Source organism: Callithrix jacchus, chromosome 17 (genome assembly GCF_049354715.1).
Source record: "Callithrix jacchus isolate 240 chromosome 17, calJac240_pri, whole genome shotgun sequence".
NCBI lineage: Eukaryota > Metazoa > Chordata > Mammalia > Primates > Cebidae > Callithrix > Callithrix jacchus.
Genome location: NC_133518.1, coordinates 54,715,189 through 54,737,758, shown reverse-complemented (window position 1 = coordinate 54,737,758; position 22,570 = coordinate 54,715,189). Strand labels below are relative to the sequence as shown.

General features: G+C 40.0%; 1 protein-coding gene across 1 annotated transcript in view; it reads right to left on the bottom strand.

The window, feature by feature from the left end:
• LOC108588860 (uncharacterized) overlaps positions 1-22,570 on the bottom strand; it is a 102,463-nt gene that overhangs the window by 36,349 nt on the left and 43,544 nt on the right. Inside the window, exon 4 of the mRNA XM_078354567.1 lies at positions 13,631-13,666. Within this exon, the coding sequence (XP_078210693.1) occupies positions 13,631-13,666 (36 nt within the window). The remainder of the gene's footprint in view (positions 1-13,630; positions 13,667-22,570) is intronic.

The following is a 22,570-nucleotide window of genomic DNA, read 5'->3' as shown; positions in this document are numbered from 1 at the left end:
TGAGGGCACGGGACACAGAAGACCTGAGCTCATTAACTCACTGAGTTGTGGGCTGGTCATTTCCTCTCCCTGCCTTCACTTCTCTCATGAACACTGAGGGTGTTGATCTCCAGCTCTAAAACATTCCAAATCTCTACTTTCATTAAAATAGCCCAGTCACTTTAGTTCAACAGATTTTTTTTCATGAATTATTCAAACTTAGGAGTTGAATGTTGAAAATAACATGTTCGCAGTGTCCTCATTAGGAAGCGTTTAGCTGTGAATCTCCTTTCTTCCACTATATTTACAAAGCCTGACTTCTGCAAAGTTTCGTTGACGAACACAGTCAGTCACTTACAAAGTATCTAGAGAATGCCACGTGGAAATAAAGTAAATAATAAACAATCACCCAATAAACAGAGAGGATATAATAAAGTGAGTAGGAGGAAGTATCTGTGGATGCTCAGAAGAGCTCCCCAGCCTTCCATGAGCCGCTCAGCCTTGCTGGCTTCAGTGTCAGTCCTGCTCATGAACATCTACTGGAAGCCTATTTTGTAGAAGGGGAATGAGACAAATAACTCTTGCCCCTAATGAGCCCCAATCTGGGAGGTTGAGGCAGACACATAAACAACCAGTGATGACAGAGAATATGAATAAGAGACTGTGGTACAGGCTTTTAATTTCTGGCTTTCTCTTTGACTTTTAACCATCAAACGGGAAATTCAAAATAAGCAGAAGTTGGGCCTGAGTGATGACACCCTTCAGAGGGGCGCAGAGAGTCTGTCATCACACATCCAGACAACACAGGGCTTTGGTGTAACTGCTTCTAGAGATAGAATTGTGAAGGTATGGAAATAAAAACAGTGATTTGTATATAATTTGTTATAATGTTATAAATATATTGTAACTCTAGAGGAAAGATAGTTGTGGGTTTTTTTTTTTAAGAGATGGGGTCTCACTGTGTTGCTCAGGCTGGTCTCAAACTTCTGGTCTCAAGTCATCTCTTGCCTCAGCCTCCCAAAGGGCTGGGATTACAGGCATGAGCCACTGCACCCAGCCTAGGAAAGGTATTTCTAAAGACCCAAAGTGACAGCAGATTCATTTAGTTAATTTTCAGAATCCTTCTCTTATATTACTGCTTCATGATTAGACAACAGCCACCCAGGGCAACTGAGGAAGTTCTGCCTGGTGACTGTGCTCATGCTTATCACTATAAGAATCAGAAGACAATAATATCTGGGAATTTTCACAGTATATGTCAAGGAGGTAAGGAATTTAAAATTCTAAGACATTTGTGATTCCACTTTGCTTTGCATTGGAAAAGATGGTTGTAAGCTGTTAAAATGTAAACCAGTAATTCCCGAACTCCAGCTTTCATCTGAATCACATGCAAAGCTTGCTTAAAACACTAATTGCTGGCCTCACTCCCAGGGTTTCTGATTCAGCAGGTCTGGGGTAAGGCCAGAGAATTTGCATTTCTAACAAGTTCCCAGGTGATGCTGATGATGCTGGTCAGGGACCAAGTTTTGTGAACCACTGACATTAACGCATAATTTTGCTGTTCAAAGTAGCAAATAAAGTGCATTCAAGGACTCTCAGTATTGTGCTCCTTCTGCTCTATGTGTTATTTCTCTGTCTATTCATGTTCTGCCTTTCTAGTTCTATAACTCATAGCACTGATCTGTGGCTGATCAGCTGTAGAGAAATGGGTCCCTTCCTGGACACCATCATCTTAAATTATCATTAGTGCACAGGCACTACTATAAAATCTGAAACTTGGCTCATCAGTGTAGGTTCATTTTTTTCCCTCTAGTTTCTTCTACAGCAAATGTCATGATTTTAAAGAATATTCCCCAGCCTAAGATCCTATGATTTTATAAAGCATTGATTTTACATAGCACTGTCTGTTTGTTTGAAAGGAGGAGGAAAATCACTTTTTTAGAGCATCCATTTATCTACACAGGTGCTCAGTCTCATTTAATTTTCCCATAGCCATTTGAGTTGATGGCCATTTTAGAGACAGAGACACAGAAGTCGAGGGAGTTTAGGTAACAAGGCAGGATTTGAACTCTGAGCATCCTTGTTCTTCCCAGGACACTGCAGGACTTCTGCTGGGGGCACAAAGAGAGAATAATGTTGGGGAATGCTTCCTCCCATGGACTGTTCCTCTGCTTCCAAACACCACTGACACTTGGGTGTTTGCACCCAAGAGGGAGGCTTTGGCACCCGGCCCCCTTGTTTACAGATCTGGAATCCCACATACACAAAAAGTGAATGCAGAACCAAGAGGGAGGGCTGAGGGCTAGGTCAAGCCTGGATGGCACAACTGTCAACACAGCAAAAATACAGGGAAAGGCAGAGACATTTCAAAAAATACAATCAGCCATTTTCTTGTTGCTAGAACCAGCAGCTTTTGATGCTGTTTGAATAGGCTTTTATTTTCCTTAAAAAAAATGTCTTCTATTTATAGCTCTCCTAATGACAAGGTCACAATGTTTAATGGGATGATAGGAGGAAACCTCTCCATGACACACACAGGTCTTGCCAGTCTTAGAATCCAGTAATTCAAAATCACAGGCTCGAGTGACACTCAAGTAGGAAAAAGGATCGCTTACCCAAATCTGACCATTAGTGAGAAGAAAATGATAACTATCAGCTACCACTTACTGAGGGTTCCTCAGGGACCATCCTAAGCAGTGTTTAAATTATTTGCAGAGTCAGAAAGCCCAGCCCAGTAGGCCTCACAGACTGCTGGAAGCTAAACCAGGTTACTTCTTGGAGAACCAATGTCAAAAGCATGAGCAGAGATTACTAAAGAGGTATGTAAATGACTGCCTACACTGGGAAGGAACCTGTATAATAGCCAATGTGTGCACTACAAAGTTTTGAGGGGAAGGAAATGGCAGCAATCTGGACTTTCATGAGCTTGTGAATCGCTCTGGGATTTTGCAGATTCAGCTTCAGGAGGACTGGGCTGGGGGCATTTCTAACAGTCCCAGGTGTGCCAATGTTGCTGGCCCACACACCATACTAAAAGTAGCAACAAGCTGGAAAACTTTACATGTAGAATCTTGAGTAGTTTTAAGGAAATCAACTTCCAGATCCTCAAAACCTATTTGTACTCTTTCCTAAAAATCTAAGAAACAGTGAGGTCAAGCTGTAGATTCCCCTTTAACAATGGATTTCTTCCCACTTTGCAGAAGAAAGGCCCTTCTCTCTTCCACCCTAAATCTTATCGTGGCATGTTGTTGCCTCAGGGTGAAAACATCCCCAGGTTTTTAAGCAAAGGAACAATTTGAAATATTGGTATGAGAAAAAAAAACAAAACTTTTTATCTGAGGGTTGTGAACCCCTTTAAATTATCAGGCCCAGAGAGGCACTGAAGATATTAACAGTAGTCATGTCTCACTCCTCCTTGAGCTAGATAATTACCTCTTGAAGCCATTTGCTATGCAGGCTCCAGACTAACTAATGCCAAGTAACCATAACGTGCCATACATCCTGTAGTTCAACAATGTATAGCCATTCATTAACAAATGTTATTTCTGTAAACCAATTAGAATTCCTGAAGAATTCAGGAACAAATCACGCTCTTGATTTATTCCTTTTTTCTTTAAAAACTTGAGCTTCTCCTATGTTCCCTAGGGCACTCTCCAAGGCAATCTGGAAGTGTGTCCTGGGCTGCAGTCTTCAACCCTGGCCCAAATAAACTCTCTATAGTAATTTTGCTTAGCTTCTTTCTTTTAGGTCTACTATTGTTATTGTTGAGAAAGTGACTAACTCTAATAACTGGTTGCAAATATTTTCACAAGTCAACTGATACTGAGTCATTGCTGTCAACAAGAGATATGAATTATATAATAACAGCTGTTTAAAAATAATTTTAAGAGAATAATCACTAAATAATTTTTGCTTTTTAACTCAAAATAGAATTCAATCATTAAATGACATTTCTTTTTATTTTTATTTTCGGACATAGAGTCTTGCTCTTTCACCCAGGCTGGAGTGCAGTGGCACCAACTCAGCTCACTACGACCTCCACCCCCTGGGTTCAAGCCATTCTCCCTGCCTCTGCCTCCCAAGTAGCTGGGATTACAGGTGCCTGCCACCATGCCCAGCTAATTTTTGTATTTTTTTGTAGAGACAGGGCCTCACCATGCTGGCAAGGCTGGTCTCGAACTCCTGACCTCAGGTGATCCACCTGCTTTGGACTTCCAGAGTGTTGGGATTATAGGTGTGAGTCACCACATGGGGCCTTAATGATATTTCTACAACAAAACTTCCAATTCTACTGCTTAAATATGAACAAAATGTCTCAGCATTTATATCTAATTAAAAAAAGAAAAAATAAGGTGAATATTGACACTGAATCCTATTTCATTCTAGCAATAATAGTCAACAATAAATATAATTGTCAAAAAAGAGAGAGAGCAAAGAAAAAACTCTAAGAGATAAACTTCCAATAAAAATTTTTTCATAATCATCAAAATATGTATTTATGTTGTTTTGACCAATCGTTTACCAATAATCATCATAATGACTCAATGCAGAAGAGATGTCTTAACACTTAGAGCTTTATAGAGTGTATACACTTGCTCATTGTTACAGAGAAATATGACACAAGGTATGTTTCGTAGGATAAAGTTCTGTAAAGTAAAGGAATGGAAATACAAATCCAAGGAGAAGAAAAAAAATGATGTAAAATTTAAGAAGAGCTTGTTCTGCTATTTCCAAAAAGATGATGATATCACTTGGTATATAGATTTCATTCGAAACATTTCTTAAATGATATATAAAATGTCAATACATTAAGAAGAGCTTGTTCTTGTATTTTTTTTAAAAGGATAAATAGATATCAAACACTATAGTACATAGATTCCATTGGAAACGTTTTTAAAATATCAGGGGCTTGTTTTGAAATGTCAATACTTGTTATAAGAGAGAATTTCTTTACAATTACTTCAACTTATGATAAAAAATCTTAGATGTCAGCATAAAAAACTGTGAGCAATGCATAGTTTTTCAGATTTCCTTTAGAGGTCCACAAGCAAAACGTAAACATTTGAAGACCTCAGGTCTGAAAGCTTTTCCTTTATCTTCCAAGACACATCAGGGCACAGAGTCATCTGGCTCATGATGAAGCTGTCTGTTACCTCTCAGCAGGCAGAGCTAACCACCTGTGACCTCATGCCCCAAACTCTGTTAGAGACCTGACTCCAATCTCACACCATCATCCTGCAATGTGATTAGTTCTGCCTTTTCTTTTTGTCATCTCTAGCCCCTCCTTATCTCTGGCATAAAGGGCAAACTCAACGAATGCTGGAGGAAAGATAAAGGATGGATAGATGGATGAATGCATAGGTATCTGCATGCATGCACAGAGAGATTCCAGACTTTGTGGCCAGCTATTCTGAGTTATTCTGAGCAAAAACACTTACTCTGAGGGTTAAACAACAAGCTCTTCAAGGCCCTGACTCCAAGGCTTCTCTCTATATAACATTTCACCAGATTATCACCACCTGATGTTCACATCAAACAGTACAGGGTATACCTGTGATATAGTTTGGATATTTGTCCCCACCCAAATCTCATGTTGGATTATAATCCCCAGTGCTGAAGGTGGGGCTGGGTGGGAGGTGTCTGGGTCATGGGGGCAGATCCCTCATGGCTTGGTGTTGTCCTGGGATCATGAGTGACTTTTCATGAGATCTAGTTGTTGTAAAGTGTGGCATCTCCCCTCCCTGCCACTCTCTCTTGTTCCTGTCATTGTCATGTGAAGTGCCTGCTCCCACTTCACTTTCTGCCATGAGTAAAACTCCCTGAGGCCTTCCCAGAAGCCAAGGAGATGCCAGTACTAAGCTTCTTATACAACCTGTGAACCACGAGCCAATTAAACTTTGTTTCTTATTTTTTGTGGGGGTATGGGGAAAACAGAGTCTCACTCTGTCACCCAGGCTGGAGTGCAGTGATGTGATCTCAGCTTACTGCAACCTCCACCTACCAGCCTCAAGTGATTTTCCTGCCTCAGCATCCCAAGTAGCTGAGCTTACAGGTACGTGACACCATGCCCAGCTAATTTTTGTATTTTTAGTAGAGACAGGGTTTCACTGCGTTGGTCAGGCAGGTCTCGAACTCTTGGCCTCAAGTGATCTCCCCGCCTCAGCCTCCCAAAGTGCTGGAATTACAGGCATCAGCCACCGCCCCCAGACATATATCTTGTTTCTTTATAAATTACATAGCCCCAAGTATTTATTTATAGCAACACAAGAATGGCCTAATACAACCTGGCTTGGAAGAGTCGATGTCATGGCAGAACATTTCCCTCAGCCTTCAGAAGGGTATCTTCTATTTGGTTATCTTGATTTTACAGATCAGTATTTTATTTGCTTGCTCCTTAAGTGATTGATTCTACCCTTATTATCATTTATTTTTTTATTTTCTTGTTTTTGTTTTTGGTAGAGGAAAGAAGTAATGAGAAAAGGTTATAGAGAAGATAAAATGAATATTGGGCTGGTATCTCCAAAAGATATTGCTTCTTTGGGTTATTACATATATAGTCATTCATTCTAGTCATCTTCTCATCTCTTATCTCCATTTTTCTTCCTCATTTCATACTTAGAAAAATGTATAAAATGTATGAGGTATTAACAATAACAATATGAACCCCCCAGACATATACAAGAAAGATAATGTTATCGGCTCTTTTGAAATTCCCTCTATGCTCCTCCTCTATCTCATTGTCCTGCCTTTCCTTCTCCCAAAAGTAATTTTGTTTTATCATCCCATTACTTTTACCACACACCTTAAACAACAAATGGTTCCATTTTACCTGTCTTTGTACTTTATATAAATGTTACATTGTATATATTTTCTGTAAGGATTTTTTTCACCAGGCATTTTGTTTGAAAGATGCATTCACATTGATACACATAGCTGAAGTTCATTCACTTTCAGTACAGCAAAGTATTCACTGAAGGAGTATAGCAAAAATTATCCATTCTCCTATCAATAGTCATTTAAATTGTTTCTTATTGGTTTGTTACTGTAAAAAAGTTATTATGAACATTTTTGTACATAGCTCATGTTGCACGTGTGCAAGAGTTGGTCTAAGGGGTGTGTGTGCATGCATGCATTTGTGCATATACACACACATCCGCAGGAATTGCTGGCTCATGGAACATTTTATGTCTATACTCAACTTGACCACACAATGCCAAATTATTTTCAAAAGTGGTTGAAATAATTTGTACTCCCACCAACAGTGTATAAAAGTTTCTGTTATTCCACAGTTTCACCAGCATTTTTAAAAATACCTTATCAATTTGGCACAGTGGCTCAAACTTGTAATCCCAGCACTTTGGGAGATTGAGGCCAACAGATTACTGGAGGTCAGGGGTTCAAGACCAGCCTGGCCAACATGGTGAAACCCCATCTCTACTGAAAATACAAAAATTAGCTGAGCGTGGTATTACATGCCGTAAGTCCACCTACTGGGGAGGCTGAAACAGGAGAATCACCTGAACCTGGGAGATGGAGGTTACAGTGAGCTGAGATCACACCGCTGCACTCTAGCCTGGGTGACAGAGCGAGATTCCATCTCAAGAAAGAGAAAAAAAATGATCAATTTTGGGGCTATAAAGTAGTCTCTCATTCTGGTTTAATGTGCATTTTTCTCATTATAAATGAACTTCAGCCTGTTTGCCTATTGTTTGTTGGACCTCCTTGGTTCTCTTCTGTGCAGTGCCCTTTGTATATTTTTTCTACTGATTTTTTCTTATTGACTTTTAATATATTTGTTGTGTGTGATGCATGCACGTGTTATAAAATGCATCTATGTGTCATGTAGAAAAATATATACTATAAGCTGAGTACAATGACTCATGCTTATAATCCCAGCACTTTGGGAAGCCAAGATGGGTGGATCACCTGAGGTCAGAAGTTTGAGATCAGTCTGACCAACCTAGTGAAACCCTGTCTCTATTAAAAATACAAAAAAGATTTAGCCGAGTGCAGTGGCAGGCGCCTGTAATTCCAGCTACTTGGGAGGCTGAGGCAAGCGAATCGCTTGAACCCAGGAGGTGAAGGTTGCAGTGAGCCGAGATCATGACACTGCACTCCAGCCTGGGTGCATAAATAGACAAATAAATATATATATCAATATATTTATGTTTATATAATATTTTTTTTCTGGATAAAATTCCTTTGTTAAATGTTTTGCAAATTTCTTCTCCCAGATCATAGCCCATCTTTCACATTCTTTCTGCCAGCTTTCAATAAACACCAGTTCTTGATTTCAATAGAGTTAAGTTTGACAATACTTTCCTTCATGTTTTTCACTTTTTGTTCTTTGTTTAGGAAATTATTTCCTACACTGAGGTCTGACATATATTCTTCTGTATTTTCTTCTAAAAGTTTTTATTCTGTATTTTCTTCTAAAAGCAAAACTGTGTGAAGTTTTGCTTTTCCCACTCAAATTATTTGATTTACCTAGAATTAATTATTGGTAAAGTGTGAGGTAGGACCAATTTTTTTTCATATGGACATCTGATTTTCTTTCCATCAGTGATTGAATGCGCCATCTTTTCCCAGCAATCTGCAATGCCAGATCTATTGAATATAAAGTTCCCATCCATGGATGGGGCTACTTCTGGGAATCTATTCTCTCCACTGGTTTAATTTTTTTTCATCCCCCTTTCCTACAGTTTCTTTCCAATTATGCTTCAATCAATGTATGGAAATCATACCTTTAATTCTTATGTTGGCTTTGAGTTTTTAGGGATATCTGGTAACTCTATATCTACCTCATATCACTGAAGTAAAGTTATCAAACAGGATATATAAAGTGTTTAGTAAAGTGCCTGGCACAGACTAGCCTCAATAAACCATATTTATCATTATCATTGCAGGGTTCATAATTCAGTTGCTTTAACATTACAGAAGCTAGATCCCTCAAAATAAATTATTTGAGCATCTTCAGGAAGGAGCCAGCCATGTAGCATAAATTGCCTGCTTTATTCAGCAAAACCAATTAAAAGAAAAGAGGAGTTAAGTAATAAAATATGTGTGTACCTCATAAGGAAAAATCTGAAATGGCCAGGAAGAGTAGAGGTTTCTATGTTCAAATGATATTTGCTAGAAAGGAGAAGTACTCTCTTACTTGTTTATCTTGCTTATTTTTATGAGGGAGGAGGAGCAATGACTTAGAATTGACAGGAGACTGATTTTGATAAAATGCTCCTAGACTCTATGGCAAATAGGAAAAGGGAAAATGAGCAACTTGTACTCCCAGGTGCTACAAGTTAGTGTGTACTGAAAGGGAGAACTGCCTGAATTTCAGTTAAGGTGAAGAACATTTTACAGCATACCAGGAATATTTTAAAGCATTTTAGGTGCATCATGTCATTTCATCTTTGTCAACAAATATCTTTACTTTAAACATGAAGAAACTAAAACACAGAGTTACACAACCAGTAAGTGGGAGTCTGCCAAGCTCCAAGCCCACACTGTTAAGTTTATGTTATACTGGAAGCTTAGATGATATGCATAGATAATTGGTCTTATCATAGAATATCTAATTTCTACTATCTAATTTCAAGAACACTTACTGAATGGCCACAATGTAAGCACCTCACTACTCATTGTGACCCCAAACTAAATCTGAGTCAGTTCCTGCCCTTGAGTTGTGCACAATCTTAAAATGTACTCAAGAGTTATCTACTTCTCCACTTCTGCTGGTACATTCTAGTCCAACGTACCATCATTCCTCATGCACAACTCTACAAACAGCCACTCCTGACAGGTTTCCTTGCTGTATTCCTGCCCTGCTCCCATTCATTTTCGATACAACAAACAACATGATCTTGTTAAAATACCATTTTGATCATGCCACATACCTGTTAAAATTCACCAGTGAATTTTCATGGCACTCAGAGTAAAAGCCTATCCTCTCACCATGACCTGGAAAGCCCCACAAGATCTAGTCCCTGTCTGTCTCCAACTTTCCTTTCTGCTCCCTTACCCTCATCCTCTAGCCACACAGGCCACTTCTCCAGTCCTCAGGCCTCCAGGCTCCCATCTTCCTGGGAAGCTGATCCCACTCTTCCCATTCTTTGGATATTAGCTTAAATGTCACCTTCTCAGAGGAGGCTTTCCAACCACCTGTTTCAGTTGGGTTCACTTACTCAACCCACTTTTCCATGTCAGCACATCCTGGGTTTCCTTACAGCACTGTCAACATTTTATATATTAATACATTTGTTTGTTTATTTTATGTCTTCCTCACTGGAATGTAAACTCCTTGAGGACAAAAACATGTTCACCTAATCACACTATTTTATGTCCCACTTACCTCTGTGCCTGCAAACAGTGGGTGCTGAATAAATATTTATTGAATGAATGAATCAATCAACCAAATCCGGGAAAGAATCAACAAACAATTACAACACAGGAGTCAACCATAATGGTTACCATTTCTCTGATGCCCTCAATGACCCATGCAATGTACTATACATTTAAATTTTTCATTTATTTATTTATTTGTTTAAGACAGAGTCTCACTCCATCACTCAGGCTCGAGTGCAGTAGCATGACCTTGGCTCACTACAACCTCTCCCTCTTGGGTTCAAGCAATTCTTGTGCCTCAGCCTCCCCAGGAGGTGGCATTACAGCATGTACCACCACGCTCAGCTAATTTTTGTATTTTTAGTAGAGATGTGGTTTTGCCATGTTGGCTAGGCTGGTCTTGAACTCCAAACCTCAAGTGATCCACTCACCTCTGCCTCCCAAAGTTTGGGATTACAGGTGTGAGCCACTGTGCCTGGCCGAAATTTTTATTTATTGAGTTCCTATAACGTTCCAAAAGCTTTGCTAGGCCTTAGAAGTATCATCTCTTGTTTCCACAAGAACTCTGCAAAGAAAATACCATCATCCTCATTATCACAGATAAGCGCGCTGAGGCCCAGAGAAGTAATGCGATTTATAAAAGGCTACTCCACCAGAAAGTGGCAAAGCCAAGATGCAAACAGAGCAATCTTACTACAAAGACCACATTTTTGACCTGTATCACATTGTCTCTCTAAAATTTGATAACTTACAAAATTCATTGGCTACGATCAAATTCATATATCTCCATCTTGCTATTCTAACCAACAAATAAAGAACCAGCTATAACCAAGGGATAGTCAAAGTGCTCTAGAACACCCTATACGCACTAAATGAAATATAATCACATATGTTAGTGTGTTTATGTATCTGAAGCATTTGGCCTTATGCCAAACAGAAGACAAATGGTTACTATACTCAACAGGTGGTTACTATAATGGGGAGATACATACATGCTCAGGGTGGCCAACGGCAAGTACTTTGCAGCCAAGCTAAATCTGAATTTGAATACTGGATTCTCCAACTTACTAGTTACATGACCTTGGGCAAATTGCATCATATCTTCAAACCTCAATTTCTTTGTAAGTTTGCTGTAAGAATTAAATACAATTTAAATGCATTCAATTAATTAAACTCACATATGACAAACCCCAATAATCGATAATTTTCATTGTTGTTAGTTATTGAAGTATCATATAAGGAATGATTAAATCCCCTTGGTGCAGCTGCCTACTGTGCTACCTGATGTCAGTACCTCTGTATTTCTGGGGTCACACAAAGCATTGTGGCCAATGACATAATGGTCAATGACATCAATCTATGATGTCATTGAACTCAAACAACCATACCCTCCACTAGAGAGAGATCCAACGGACAGTTATTCAAGTCAGCCCTGGAGAACACCACCAACATTTTATTCTCTTGAAGCCTTGTCTCTCATTTGTCTAAGTTCCATGCAGATGTAGTTCAGTCCAAGTCCCCTTGCCTAACAAAATTGAGAAATGTAGTTTGTCAACAGAATTTTTTTTTATTCTTGAGACAGAATCTTGCTTTGTTGCCAGGCTGGAGTGCATTGGCATGATCTCGGCTCACTGCAACCTCCGCCTCCCAGATTCAAGCAATTCCCCTGCCTCAGCATCCTGAGTAGCTGGGACTACAGTCAAGTGCCACCACGTCCGGCTAATGTTTTTGCATTTTAGTAGAGACAGGGTTTCACCATGTTGGCCAGGATGGTCTCGATCTCCTGACCTCGTGATCCACCCGCCTCAGCCTCCCAAAATGCTGCAATTACAGGCATGAGCCGTCACACCTGGCCTGTCAACAGAATTTTTAAAACTACATTTAAAAAAAGATAACTGGAAAAAATGAGGAAATCATTAAAAAAGAATGTATTTAACATTCTAGTCTGCAGCATTTAACTGTACTTTAATTGCCAATTTTTAAATATAGGGCTAAGGCCTTTTCTTTAAAATTGACCTCATTTCTCTTACATAAAGCACACCCATAAGGTAGTATCTATAATTTCCTGTTACTGAAATTCTTTAAAGTGGATCAAGAGTATAAAAACCCTTGTGAAACAAGTTGAGAGCAGAATTCTTCCAAATTTTTGCAATTCTTGCACAATCACCTTTGTCTCACTTACCTATTATTCAATACCAACTTCATTTTATATATGTATTTATTTTTTGAGGGAGGGTCTCACTTTATCACCCAGGCTGGAGTGCAGTACCACAATCTTGGCTCATTGCAACCTCCACCTCCTGGGCTCAAGCAATCCTCCAACCTCAGCCTCTGAAGTACCTGGGACCATAGGCATGAGCCACCACACCCAGCTAATTTTCATTTTTTTTTGTAGAGACAGAGTTTCGCCATGTTGCCCAGGCTGGTCTCAAACTCCTGAGCTCAAGTGATCCGCCCACCTCGGCCTCCCAAAATGCTAGGATTATAGGTACAAGCCACCACACCCAGCCTGCAACTTGATTTTAATCAAAACACTTTTGTCAAGTTTTTTCATAACATCGAACTTAATTTTCACAAAAGCAAGAGCTCACTATTTGTACTTATTATTTAATTGGTTGGCCTAGTATTTTATTTTGCTATGTAATTATAAAATAGTACAACTAGCATAAGCAGGTTTGGGAATGAACTCAATTGACTCTAGGAAGAAAGCACATAATGTAATTGTGTGCTGAGCAGAGAAGAGACTGGACTATCAGTCAAATGATTTTAGAGATGTGGATATTCATCAGTATATTTTATAGAGAAAACAGCACATCTGCTAAACTGGCTAGTCTTCTTTCAGAAAGTCTTCTTCCTCATCAGTTCTAGAACATGGGTTGCAAATTGTTGGTTTCACTTGGACAACATGGAGTATTAAAACTTTTTGAGTCTTTTGCCAACATTCAAAAATTGGCAGATATATTAACACTGTTAGATGCCTTCCACCCTCTTTGAGGTATGTTTTCACTAGAAGCAGTAAATATTGAAGAGGCAGTAAGTATTGTCTCCTATAAACTAAACACTATTGTGATAATTCACTGAGTGGGGGTCGGTTAAAAGAACACATTTCATAAACACTCTTTTTTTCCCCCTTCAAATCATGTCTTGTGTAACTGATTGTATTAAGCTGTCTTAGACATAGTCACAATCCTCTCTTGCTTTCCTGAGACTACACTTACCTCTTTAGCCACCCAATGAACAATCATAAGTCAGGAAGATTTCCTTTTAGTTTAATACAAACTCTTTCTACAAATCCAAGTTTGGGACTTACCTTGCTGCAGCCACAATGTGCTTCTCCCAGGAACTGCTGTAAGGATAAAATGAAACTGTATGTGAAAACACGGTGTAAACCCGAAAAGCCCTGATCTAAAGGTGAAGTCAATTATTTTGTGTGTATTTATCATACCATCCCACTAGATTTTGGGTTCCTTGACAATATGAATAAAATCACAACTATATATGTACGCTGGTATAAAGCCAGCCTCAGTACTGACTACATAGTGACAATCCAGGTTACATGGGGATTTATCCTGTATGGATATATACAAATATTCCTTGTTGTCCTTATCTGCCAGGTACAAGCATGCACAGGGCAGAGGATCTCATCAATTTGGACTGTCCTGTAAGTCCCAGAGCACTATGAGTACCCAAGAAAACCATGAATTTTCCAAGATTCTCCACTTCAGAAAGAAACATTCTGGTGGCAGCTTCTGGGAATCATCAGGATGACAATGGAGATTGACAAAGAGAATGAACATATGGTTTTATCTGGGAGCAGTAACAGTTTCACATCAAACCAAAGCGTTGTTTTTGTTTTTAGTTGCTGTTTGTTTGTTTGTTTGTTTTGAGACAGAGTTTCACTCTTGTTGCCCAAGCTGGAGTGCAATGACACCATCTCGGCTCACTGCAACCTCTGCCTCCCAGGCTCCAGCAATTCGCCTGCCTCGGCCTCCCTAGTAGCTAGGATTACAGGTATGTGCCATCACGTCTGGCTAATTTTTTCATATTTTTAATAGAAACGAGGTTTCATCATGTTAGCCAGGCTGGTCTCGAACTCCTGACATCAGGTGATCTGCCCACCTTGGCCTCCCAAAGTGCTGGGATTACAGGTGTGAGCCACTGTGCCCAGCCTTTTTTATATTTTTATTTGCTCTCTTCCTTTAAAATATCTGTTTTTAAAATCACTGAATATATTCTTCACAGGCAAAGTTTCTGTTATTTTTCAGGAAGGAAAGCAACTTGCCATTACTTGTTTATTTTTTTTCTGGTCACTGGTAATACCCTTATGGTATTTTTTTTCTTTTTTCCTTCTATCTTTTTTCTTTTGTCAAGGGGCAGTGGATAATAGAAGAAAATAAGGATGTGTCTGTTATAAGATAAAAAGAAGCTTAGTTCTTGAAGTCCCACAGGAGGCTAAAGCAAGTCTTAGTCTAGTTTCAAATACCCTAAAACAGTGACTCTCAAACTTTAACCTGCATCAGAATCTCCCGGAGTGCTTGTTAAAACAGGTTGCTGAACTCTGTCTCCATAATTTCTAATTCAGTAGGTCTGGGAGGATACCCATAAATTTGCATTTCCACTAAGTTCCCAGCTCATGCGCTAGGTCCAAGGATCATATGTTCAGAATCACCATCATAAGCTCTAGAATGCTATTTCAGCTACTGTATATGAACACTTACAATATGCTAGGTTCTATGCTGAGCATACTGAGATGGGTGAGACTCAGCCCATGCCCTTGAGGAGCTTATATTCTAGGTGGGGAAACAAACAGACATACATATGAATGTATTTATTTGTTGAGAACAGATAAGGAAATACAGCATCCGTGTTCTTTCCCTGGACCTCAGTTTCCCTCCTCATATCCCAGGCCTCTACTAGTGCCATTCATTCTACTGACCACTTCAACAGGAGAGCTGTTTCTAGATCACAGTTGATAAGGAACCTTGAGCGGGTAGGTTGGAGGTGGATGGAGAAGCCTGAAGCCATTTTTATTAAAATGTCAATGCTGCTAGCTGCCGTTGGGGCCAGGAAAGCACTAAAGAAAGATCCAAGAGGGTGTGGGCACAAGTCAGCAGCACCTTGATGGGAAAGGCAGAGTGGGTTGGCTGGGGATTCCTTCTTTACTCAGTCTCAAAACTCCCAATTTTTATCTTTTCATGTATAAATGTCACTCTTGTTTAAGGCTTGGTTTAGATGCCCCCATTTCTGTAAAATATCTCACAATCCCCTACCCTCCACCATCCCCAATGATACCCCAACTCTGAACAGTTATAGCATTAGATTTTTGCCTCTTCTAAGAAAAGTGAGTTCTACTTTTTCTCAGAATTCTTCACTGCACATAGCACTGCATCTGAAATAGCATTCAATACATGTCAAAGAATTAAAAAATAAGTAAACAGAGAGTTGATGCTACAGAAACTATTTCAACCCCCAAATTCACAATGTGAAAATGGGAGAGAAAAAAAAACAAGCACAAGGGAAGTTGGGATAAAGAGATCAGAACTGACCAGTTCCAGAATTTGTCTGGAGGTTAGGTAGAAGTGATTCTAGGTTTGCCAGGGGTTATGATTAGCCAGTGGAAGATTATAGGAATTCCAGGATCAATTCATCCATCCATTCATTATTTAGCTTTTCCTCTGTTCACTAGTATTCCAAGTGTGGCTCCCTTGGGCAGTATCTTCTCTCATCCCAAACCTTCCTGAAAACAGAACTCAGCATTTGATAGATCCCTGAAAACAGATCCACAATGTGTTAACAAAATAAGTAATTTACCAAAAATTTTCCTGAAGGGAAGGGAAAGGGAATTGACTTCACATACCATACAACAAAGACTTCTTTAATTCCTCATTAGTCATCTTGTTTCCCTTCAGCATCTTCTTAGGTCAGCCCTCTCAGCTCTTAGCATGTATTCCCTAACAGCCTCTGAAATCCTGTCTGCTGCCCCAGGTACTTCAGCTCTTTTCAAATTGCAACAATCCACTATACAAAATGGAAGGCTAAGAGTTGGCCCAACTGTTTATAGGTAGCTAGGCATGAGCTGGACAAGAGTGGGCTCTTTCCCGACCCACTAGAAATGTCAGGTGATGGTTCGACCATTATCACATTGCCTCTCCAAAAGTGATAAATTGGCAGCCAGCCAGCACCAGGGAGGGCCCATTTCCTGATGGTCCACACCTGTTAACATAAAAGGGTTCATTAAAGGCAGACCCCAAGGAAATTTCTGGTGCACGCACATTAAGAGGCAAAAATGGCAAAGTATGATTGTCTGGAAAAAGGAAGAAAGCCTCTGATGGGCATGTGTACAACTTCCTAAGGGTAGGGAGGGCTCTGCACATGTGGGCAGCCCACCCTGAGGCAGGAATCATGGGAAAGAGGCCAGCTTATGAGAGTCTTATGACCATGATTAAATGGGGCACTTGACCTTCTCTCTCTCTTTAACCTTCACATGCCCTCTTTGATCCCTTCCAAGTGAACTTTCCTTTCTTTCCTGTTCTAAGTCCTTTTAAATAAACTTCCACTTTTGCTCTGGAACTTGCCTCGGTCTCTTTTTCTGTCTTATGCCCCTCAGTCGAATTCTTTCTTCTGAGGAGGCAAGAATTGAAGTTGCTGCTGACCCATAAGGATTCACCACCAGCATAAATCAGATCTCTCCCATAGGTAATGCAACCACGATCATCTATGCTTCCCTGAGTACGTCCCTTTGGGAATCCCACATTCAGTGTATACAAATGTAGAAACTCTTGTTAGCCAGTCTCCAAGCTGCTCCCCGCTCAATGATCATGCCCTGAGGTGGTCCCTTTCCATAAATAATTAGAGCTGGCCGTTCGTGACAAATAGAATCAGGTAGAAGTAGACTGTGTAACTCTGGAGTTAGGTCCAAATGTCCTTGAAACATCCACTGTGTTCTGTGGGAGCACATGCTTTTGCAGCTCTGAATTGTGATATGAGACATCCAACTCACCTGAGGCCACCACACTGGAAAGACTGCTCAAGAAATCTCACAGGGTGGCCCTGAGACTACAAGAGAGTGAGAGGCCCAGCTGGCCCTCAACCATGCCAGCCTCAGCCATTTCCATCGTCCCAGCCAAGGCCCCAGATACGGCATGGAGTAGGGACAAATCATCCCTTTAGGTCCAAATTGCAGATTCCTGAGAAATACCTGTGGCATTAAGCTACTAAATTTTGGATGGTCTGTTATACAACAACAGATTACAAGAATATCCTCCTACTTAGCAACCGCTCCCGGGGCAGTGGGCAAGCCAGGAAGACCCCCATCTCTTGAGGCTGCTGACACAGTGCACACCTTAGAAGAGCCCACTGCTGGCTCATGAGTCCGGCCTTAATGGCCCTCTTCCCCTGCTCCTTCAAGCTTTCTCTTCAGACCACCCTTCCTCAAACTTCTACTCTACTCCAGTGGCAAATCAAGTTCGTTTCTTAGAATCCCCAGTGGATTCCATAGGTCCTAGAATAAAATCCAGGCTCCTCACTGTGGCCTAAAATGTGATGCTTGATTTAGCTCCTACCTAGGTCTCTCACCTCATCTTAGATGTTTTATTTTGTGTTTTCTCCGGTCATCTGGTACTAACTTTCTTCAGTTCCTCCGACAAACCAAACTCCCAATCAGTTTGTCCAGTTTCCTCACTTGAATGTTCCTTCTACACTGTCCCCAGGACTGGCTCTTCTATCTCATCTTGTTGGTGTCCCTCAGCTTAAATGACACTCCTGCGGAAAGGTTTTTTTCTGAGCCCCCATCTAAACAAGCCTATCTCAGTCCTTACCAGTGGTATAACACTTATCATAACTCAAATATATTTTTAAAATCTATCAGCTTACTTGCTTTTTGTCGATCAGCTTCACTAGAATATAGGCCCTGAGAGGTCAAGGAATGTGTCCATCTTCTCGGGAGCACTCAGGAATACACCTCACTATAGTAGATGCTTAATAAACATTTATTGAATGCTAATGTTGAGAACTCTTCTTGCACATGCTTTCATGTTAATTTTTACATATCCAGCAGACCTTCCTAGCAAGGCCTCCCTTGGTTGTAAAATCCTTTTATTGTCAATAAATCATAAATAAATGATATTTCTAGATATTTCTGAGTTTGAGAGAAAATAATTTTTCTGGTTCTTTTTTTTTTTTTTTTTTTTTTTTCTGAGACGGAGTTTCGCTCTTGTTACCCAGGCTGAAGTGCAATGGCGTGATCTTGGCTCACCGCAACCTCTGCCTCCTGGGTTCAGGCAATTCTTCTGCCTCAGCCTCCTGAGTAGCTGGGATTACAGGCATGCACCACCATGCCCAGCTAATTTTTTGTATTTTTAATAGAGACGGGGTTTCACCATGTTGACCAGGATGGTCTCTATCTCTTGACTTCGTGATCCACCCGTCTCAGCCTCCCGAAGTGCTGGGATTACAGGCGTGAGCCACCGCGCCCGGCCTTTTCTGGTTCTTATAAAACCATTTTTAAACGTTTTATTATGGATAATTTCAAACATGTACAGAAGTAGAGAAAATAGTATAATGAATCCACATGAACCCATTACTGGCTTCAACAGCTATCAACTCACAGCAAATCTTGTTTCATTTATTCTATCACCTGCTACATGATTTTTTAAATATTTTTATCTGACACACAACAATTGTACATATTTATGAAGTACAGTGTGATATTTCAATACACGGGGGAATCTGTAATGGACAAATCAGGGTAATTAGCAAATCTATCACCTCCAACATTTATTTCTTTGTGTTGAGAACATTCAAAATCCTCTCTTCTATCTATTTGAAAATACACAAAAAATTGTTAACCATAATCACTCCACGATGCTATAGAATGCTAGAACTTACTTCTATCTAGCTGTGTGTATCTTTTAGACAACCTCTCCCTATATCTTCTCTTCCATACCCTTCCCCACCTCTAGTAACCACTATTCTACTCTTTATGAGATCAACTTTTTAAACTTCCACATCCCCCTATATTTGTAAAGCCAGTTCCAGACATCATATTATCTGTCAGACTTTCAGTGTGTACCTGAATAAACTCGATTATGCTTAAATGAAATAAAAAATTTCCTTAATATTAGAACATATTCAGTGTTCAAATTTACAATTGTCTCATAAATGTTATAGTGCAGTTATCTCTTTCTGTTTTTCTCTCTCTCTTTTTCTTCCTTCCAGTTTGTTTGCATCAGCTCCCAAATAAGGCCCACACATTGCTACTGGTGGTTGTATCTTTAATTTGTAAGATCCCGCTTCATCTAGTGCACTCTCTCTCTCTCTCTCTCTCTCTCTCACACACACACACACACACACACAGACACACACACACACACACACACACTCTTTCTTGTTGCAACTTACTTGTTAAAGAAGCTAGGTAGTCCTGGAAAGTTTCCTACTGTATTAGTCTGCTTCAGCAGCCATAACAAAACACAGTAGTTCCTCGTTATTCACAAGGGATTGGTTCCAGAACCTCCCTTGAATGCAAAAATCTACAGATGCTCAAGTCCCTTATATAAAATAATGTAGTATTTTTCTATATGCTACACACATCCACCTGTATACTTTAAATCATCTCTAGAATACTTGGAGTAATTTAGTCTAGTAATCTCTACAGTACATAATACAATATGTTATATATAAATAGTTGTTATACTGTATTGTTTACCATATGACAAGAAAAAAGTCTGTGCATGCCCAGTACAGATGCAACTTTTTTCTTTTTAGAGTCAAGGTCTCGCTCTGTCACCTAGGCCGGAGTGCTGTGGCACAATCATAGCTCACTGCAGCCTTCATCCCCTGGGCTCAAGCAGTCCTCCCTCAACCCAGATTACAGGTGTGTGCCACCTTTTTTTTTTTGAGATGGAGTCCCACTCTGTCACCCAGGCTGGAGTGCAGTGGCATAATCTCGGTTCACTGCAACCTCTGCCTCCCAGGTTTAAGTGATTCTCCTGCCTCAGCCTCCTGCGTAGCTGGGATTACAGGTATACGCCACCACACCCAGCTAATTTTTGTGTTTTTAGTAGAGATGGGTTTTACCATGTTGGCCAGGCTGGTCTCCAACTCCTGACCTCATGATCCACCTGCCTCGGACTCCCAAAGTGATGGCATTACAGGCATGAGCCACCGTGCCTGGTTTATCTTAATTACCTTCTTAAAAGCTGGTATATTTTTACTCTGTGTCTCCATCCAAATCTCATCTCAAATTGTAATCCCCACATGTTGGTACAGGGGCCCAGTGGGAAGTCACTGAATCATGAGAGAGGACTTCCTCCTTGCTGTTCTCCTGTGAGTGAGTGACTTCTCATGAAATCTAGTTGTTTGAAGGTGTGTGGCACTTCCCCCTTCACGTGCGCTCGCTCGAGCTCATGCTCTCTCTCTCTCTCTCTACCCCCCCAACCTGCTCCACATGGTAAGACATACCTGCTTCTTCTTTGCCTTCCACCATGATTGTAAGTTAACTGAGGCTTCCCAGTCATACTTCTTGTTAAGCCTGCAGAATTGAGTCAATCAAATCTCTTTCTTCATAAACTACCCAGTCTTGGTAGTTATTTATATAATAGCAGTGTGAAAACAGACTAATACAAAAGCTCTATCACCAAATACAGTCACATTTGGGGTTAGGGCTTTAATATATGAATTTTGAGGGATGTAATTTAGTTAACAAAATCTACAGTCTGGATTTGTTGATTGCATCCCCATGGTGTTAACATGTTCATATCTCTATATTTTCTTTATCTTGGTAGTTGGAACTAGTAACTTGATAAAATTAAGACTTAATGTTTTGATAAAATGATTTCATAGTAGTACTGTATTCCTCCATCTGTAAATACTGATTTATATAAATACCCCATGCCAGGTGTGGTGGATCATGCCTGTAATCCCCGCGCTTTGGGAGGCCGAGGCGGGTGAATCACTTGAAGCAGGAGTTCCAGACCAGCCCGGGCAACATAGCAAAACCCCATCTCTACTAAAAATACAAAAATTAGCTGGGCATGGTGCTACATACCTATAATCCAAGCTACTCAGGAGGATAAGGCACAAGAATCATTTGAACTCAGGAGGCGGAAGTTGCAGTGAACCAAAATCGTGCCACTGCACTCCAGCCTGGGGGACAGAGCAAAATTCTGTATCAAAAATAAATAAATAAGCAAATAAACCCCATATTTATTAATAGACTTACAGTTTAATTATTCAAAATTGGAATCCAGTTTCTCAAGGCAGCCAAAATACTAGATATATATTTTTATATAACCCTGTCAAAACTTTCAAAGGTTAAATCATAGGTAACAATAATGGTAGCTGATATTTACTGAGCACCAGGTACTAGACACTTTGGATTTGTTTTTCGGAATAATCTTGTCATTCAGGAATATTATTTTGTAATTTCTCCAGGGGAGAAAATAATATTTTAGGAAATTTTCTTAAATTGATTTTTTAAAACATCTTCTCAAATATTTAGTCGAACACCAAGTGAATTGAATTCTCTTTTGGAAAAGCTATAGATGTGAATTTGGTGGGGCATTAAATCATTAGAGATTCTCCTTGAGAGAGCTAGATCAGGTGGTCAATAAATCTTCACCAATTTAAAGATAAGTTTGACCACAGCTGACTGATTCTTGGTGAAACTGAAATGCAAGGTGCAGATACATAAACCAGATAGATTTACCAATCTGATTAATGATATTTCCTATTATTTGAGTTTCTACCACATGCCTATGTTTTCTTCCATTTTAATACATTTTTTTTTTACCAATTTTTGGTAAAAATCTTCATTTGGTTGGACATTATCCCTGCAAGGCTTTTAAATTTTGTTTTTATATGGTGATTACTGTATACCAGATTGGGCTCTAAAATCCAGTTTGTGAATTAACTCACTTTGTTCTCACAACAAAGTACTTATGAGGTAGGTACTATTATTATTCCCATACTACGGATGAGGAAAATGAGGCTTGGAGAAGTTACATAATTTGCCCAAGGTCACCCAGCCAGTGAGTGCCTAAATTTGAATCCAAACAATCGGCTCCAGAGTCTGTTCTTATAATGCCAAAGGCTTCACATGCTTAGAACTCCCTTGACATTCAGATGCCCAGTATGTGGGCCTCACAGACTATGGTTCTTCGGGGGCCACGACGCCACTGGCACCACAGGCACTCCAGTGCAACATCTGCTTCACCACTGCCTTTCTCAGTCTATAACTTCTGGTCCTCCA